Source organism: Vigna radiata, chromosome 6 (assembly GCF_000741045.1).
Source record: "Vigna radiata var. radiata cultivar VC1973A chromosome 6, Vradiata_ver6, whole genome shotgun sequence".
Taxonomy (NCBI): Eukaryota; Viridiplantae; Streptophyta; class Magnoliopsida; order Fabales; family Fabaceae; genus Vigna; species Vigna radiata.
In genome coordinates, this window is record NC_028356.1 from 9,825,335 (window position 1) to 9,830,476 (window position 5,142).

Consider the following 5,142-nt stretch of genomic DNA (forward strand, 5'->3'; position numbering starts at 1 on the left):
GGTCACTGATCCTACTCTTTCCTTCATATACATCACCATCGTGTTTTAAGAGCAAGGGTTCAGAAACCAGAAATTAGGAAAGCATACAACAATGGCTGGAGGTTGGTCTTTCTGCTTCCGCTTTTATTCTTGTAAATCTAAATATGATTAAATGTGCTTGTTTGATATATTTAGATTTATTGAATCTTCAGTATGAATTTGTATGAACATGTTTTTACATTTGGTATCAGAGCCTGGTTCGATCCAGTTGAGCACTCAGTTACTACCCCTTCTGCCATCAAACACTTCTCAATTGGTCAGATGACACAAATTGAGTGTGTTTTGAATGAATCATGGAAGTTGGTCAACTGGGGTGGAATAAAGATTGTGTTTTTTTATACTTGAAATCTCTGCTGTGATCTTATTTATTACTTTCATTTTAGTGAGTTGTGTGTGTTTTTTGGTTTGAGAAAAAGGAGTGTATTTAGTGCTCCACACAATGGAGTGAATGGACCTTTTGAGAAGGCACTGTCAACTGATTGGGCTGATATGGTGGATGAGTTTCATAAGTCAGGACTTGAATCACGGTTAGGCATACCAATCATTTATGGGGTTGATGCAGTTCATTTATGACAAACCATTCTTGCTTTTATGTTAAACAAGCATTGATTTTTCATTCATGGTGTACATGTAGAGATGCAGATCTAGTTCAAAGAATTGGAACTGCAACAGCTCTTGAACTTAGAGCAAGTGGAATTCGGGAAAATACTTTAGAAATATTTTATTTTTAATTTTAATTTAGTCAAAGTTTGTTCCTTATTTTTAGAAGTTAGTTAATTTTTGAATTATGGGTTAGAGTAGTGGATTAAATTAGGTAAAAATGTCAGTGAGTAGTTATTTTTTTAAGTTTTAAATATTGTACGGTTTCTCATTTTTTCATAAGGAAGAATACAAAAGTATTTTTGCTTCAAGTATGTTACTATGCTAGGTTTCTTAGTTTTAAAAAACCAACAATTGGTAAGAGCTCTTTTTTTTTGAGGGACCTGTGAGAGAAAAATCTAAAAGCATGGAAAGAGATTCAAAATTTTCAACAACAGCACCATCAGTCTTTGATGGTGAAAATTATCAAATTTGGGCAGTACGGATGGAAGCCTACCTAGAAGCTCTAGATCTACGGGAGGCAATTGAAGAGGATTATGAAATTCCTGTTCTACTTGGCAATCCAAAGATGGCTCAAATCAAGAATCACAAGGATAGAAAAACCAGAAAAGCTAAGGCAAAGGCATGCCTCTTTTTGCTAGAGTTTCACCAACCATTTTCACTAGAATCATGTCTCTAAAGTCAGCCAAAGCCATATGGGATTATCTAAAAGAAGAATATGATGGAGATGATCGAATTAAAGGCATGAAGGTGTTGAATCTTATTAGAGACTTTGAATTGCAGAAGATGAAGGAATCTGAAACTATCAAGGAGTACTCTGAGAGGCTTCTGAACATAGCAAACAAAGTAAGATTGCTTGGTTCTGAATTTAAGGACTCTCATATTGTTGAAAAAATTCTGGTTCTCGCACCTGAAAGATTTGAAGCTATCATAACCACGTTAGAAAACACTAAGGATTTTTTCAAGATCACTCTTGCAGAGCTTCTCAATGCTTTGCAGGCATAGGAGCAAAGAAGAGCCATGAGGCAAGGAGGTGCCATTGAAGGAGCCTTGCAAGCCAAACATCATGATAATGCATGGAACAACAACAAGAAAAAGTTTTATAAGAAGAATCAAAATCCTACTAGAGAATCTTCAGGCAACAACAAAACAAGATTCAAGAAGGGATCCTACCCTCTATGTCAACATTGCAATAAACTGGGTCACCCTCCATTCAGATGTTGGTAAAGACCTTATGCTAAATGCAACAAGTGCAATCAAATGGGACATGAAGCAATCATATGCAAGAGCAAAAATCAACAACAAGAGAAGAAGCTAAGGCTGCTGATTAGGAGGAGGAGGAGGAAGACTTGCTATTCGTAGCTACTTGTTTCTTGAGCAGTGAATCAAGTGAAAGCTGGCTGATAGATAGTGGTTGTACCAACCACATGACCTTCAAAAAGGCTCTTTTCAGAGACTTGAGGCCAACTGATGTCACCAAAGTTAGAATAGGTAATGGTGATTATATCTTAGTCAAAGGCAAGGGGACAGTTGCAATTACAAGCCGTGCAGGCACAAAGTTTATTCCTGATGTTCTTTTCGTCCCTGAAATTGACCAAAATTTGTTAAGTGTTGGTCAACTTATAGAAGGAGGATTTAGAGTTATTTTTGAAGACAAAAATTGCTTGATTAAAGATGCAGCTGGTCAAGATATATTCAAGGTGAGAATAAAAGGTAAAATCTTTGCTCTAAAACCATTGGAGGAGGAGCAAACTATTTTTTCATTCAAGGAAAATGTGACAGGAATCTGGCACAAGAAGCTAAGTCATCCTCATCATATTTTGGGTACAAAGAGTTTCTTTTATTTTGCAGCAATGGTTGCAACATTAATGTTTATCCTTTTCAATGTGGTTGTAGTTTGCCATAGAGCTAAAACAAATTCTTTCATTAGAAATGTCGATAGGGTTAAGGACATGCCCCTTCAAAGTGATGTATTTGTTGCCCCTTCTAGGTACAATGCTAGAGGTATGATTGTATCATGGGTAACCATAGACAAACCAGGAAACAATTTAGTCATTATTGGAACGAGGTGTACGAGGATGACCTTCTTGACTATGAAGACGAAGAAGAAAAGGAGTCCGAAGGTGCTAATAAAATCAACGGTGAATCTGTCAAGAAGAGTTATGTTGGAATTCACAGTTTGGGATTAAGAGATTTTTTACTGAAGCCAGATTGACCTTTCATGGACTTTTGCAGTTCCTAAAGCAAGGAAGAGTATTAGGAAACTGCTTTAGGAATATTTTATTTTTAATTTTAATTGAGTCAAAGTTTGTTCCTTATTTTTAGGAGTTAGTTAATTTTTGAATTATAGGTTAGAGTAGTGGATTAAATTAGGGTAAAAATGTCAGTGGGTAGTTACTTTTTTAAGTTTTAAATATTGTACAGTTTCTCATTTTTTCATAAGGAAGAATACAAAAGTATTTTTGCTTCAAGTACGTTACTGTGCTAGGTTTCTTAGTTCTAAAAAACCAATAAATTCACTATACTTTTGCTCCTTGTGTTGCACTAAGGCATCATATCAACTTTTTGAATTATTTATGCTGATAAATTGCAACTGTGTCTGTGTTAAATGGCATTCCCCTAACAGTTGATACTTATTTCTTACGATGTTGTGCAAAATTAATAAGCTTTACTTGAAAGGAAATAACACGATTTAATTTGCTAGAGAAATAATCAAACTCTGAATATCAAATTTATGTGGTAGATTTCTCATTTGATTGCTACTATAGAAGTTGTGTGAATCCTATCTCGTTTGTAAAAAAGAATATTATAATGCCTTCCAGAAAGTTGTAAAGCAAGAGGATTTGGTACTTCTTATTGAGAATCATTTATATTTAAAGGGATATCAAATGGAACTTGATTAAAAAGATGTTGAAATACTTCTTCCATGATCTAGGTAAAGTTTTTCCTTAAGAATCATTTAGGCAAGTAGTGCGTAATGAACTCTCTAGTAGGACCAGAGGATTCAATAGCAACTACCTTACCTTTGCTCATTTTATACCTTTTTGATAAAGAAAATGGTCAGAAGTTAAGATTAAACATCCATAATATAATGTTCTTGTCATACCCATAACATCAAATAGTCATACAACACAATAAAATAAAATAACTAAGAATTTTGATAATCTCGCCACATATGATCTGGTATAGAATCCCTGATACTACTACCAATCCTATGGTCCTCTTCTCTAACTTGAGATGATGAAACATTATGCACTTCCCTTTCATTCAACTCATTATCAACTTCATCAAGTAATGAGGCATCGTTATCCACGACATGAAGGAAGTTGTGTAAGATACAACAAGCTAATATAATGTCTGTCATTGTCTCCAATCCATAGTGTGGTTCAGTGCCACTTGCAATGATAGGGAATCGTTTTTTCTACACACCAAAAGTTCTTTCAATAACATTTCTCAACGATGAATGTCGATGATTAAACAACTCACATGGATTTTGTGGTCCTCTACGTGTATATTCTTTAAGGTGATATCTTACGCCTCTATATGGAGTCAAAATTGTGCTTTTCAACATAAATCCAGCATCACAGAGGTAGTATTTTTCTACAATTTTTCACATATACAGGTAATTAGTCACTACTAAATAATATCTTTAACATCGCAATGTAGACACTAACCTTGGGGGATAACCAACGAATCATCTCGATCAAGAGCATTTTTTAAAATTCTTGAATCAGATGCAGTGCCTTCCCACCCAGCAAAGAACGTATGTGAATTTCATGTCAAAATCACACGCCGCAAACACATTTTGAGTTGGCCAATCTTTTCTTCCTCGAAATCTCAGAGCATCACATATTGGCACCTTTACACGAACATGAGTACCGTATGGCCCCTAAACAATCCTAAACATACAAATAAGAAGTCATCATAAAACTCAAAATTTGCTATCATCCTTTGATCAAACAACATCTACAAATATGTTGAAATGAGTACCTTAAAATATGGGTAAAATCGACTGTTGTTCATGACATATGGATGAACCTCATTTCCCGAGGGTTGAATTAGAAATTCAGATTCCAAAGTTAAGATAGCATCCAAGACATTGTGAAAGTTTCTGCAAACCGTCGAACCAGCTCGATGAAAGAAAAATGCGACACTTCGATTCTTAACATTATGGCCAATTATATGAAGAAATTGAGCAACTTGTTGCTCCACTGTCAACCGAATGGCGTCCTTAACTAACCCAGTTGATCTTAGTCTCTCACAAAGATTAATAAATGCCTTTGGACCCATCCTAATAATGTCGTGGCACCAATTAGTATGCACAAGATATGACATTAATTGCTCCCTACGATAGTCTCTGTCTTGTAGGAAATTGCTTACACTACTCGAATCACTCAAGTACATATTCAAGATACTCAACGCGTGTGCAACAACGCATAACATTATTAGTGCAGCCAATGAAGTGGTTATTTGCAATTGTTGACGTATCATTGCAATAATATT

General features: G+C 35.2%; 1 protein-coding gene across 1 annotated transcript; it reads left to right on the forward strand.

The window, feature by feature from the left end:
* The first annotated feature begins 1,045 nt into the window (after positions 1-1,045).
* On the forward strand, positions 1,046-1,644 carry LOC106763408. The gene is made up of 2 exons (XM_014647605.1): positions 1,046-1,261; positions 1,321-1,644. The coding sequence occupies exons 1-2, from the start codon at positions 1,046-1,048 to the stop codon at positions 1,642-1,644; spliced, it is 540 nt and encodes a 179-aa protein (XP_014503091.1).
* Positions 1,645-5,142: the final 3,498 nt, after the last annotated feature.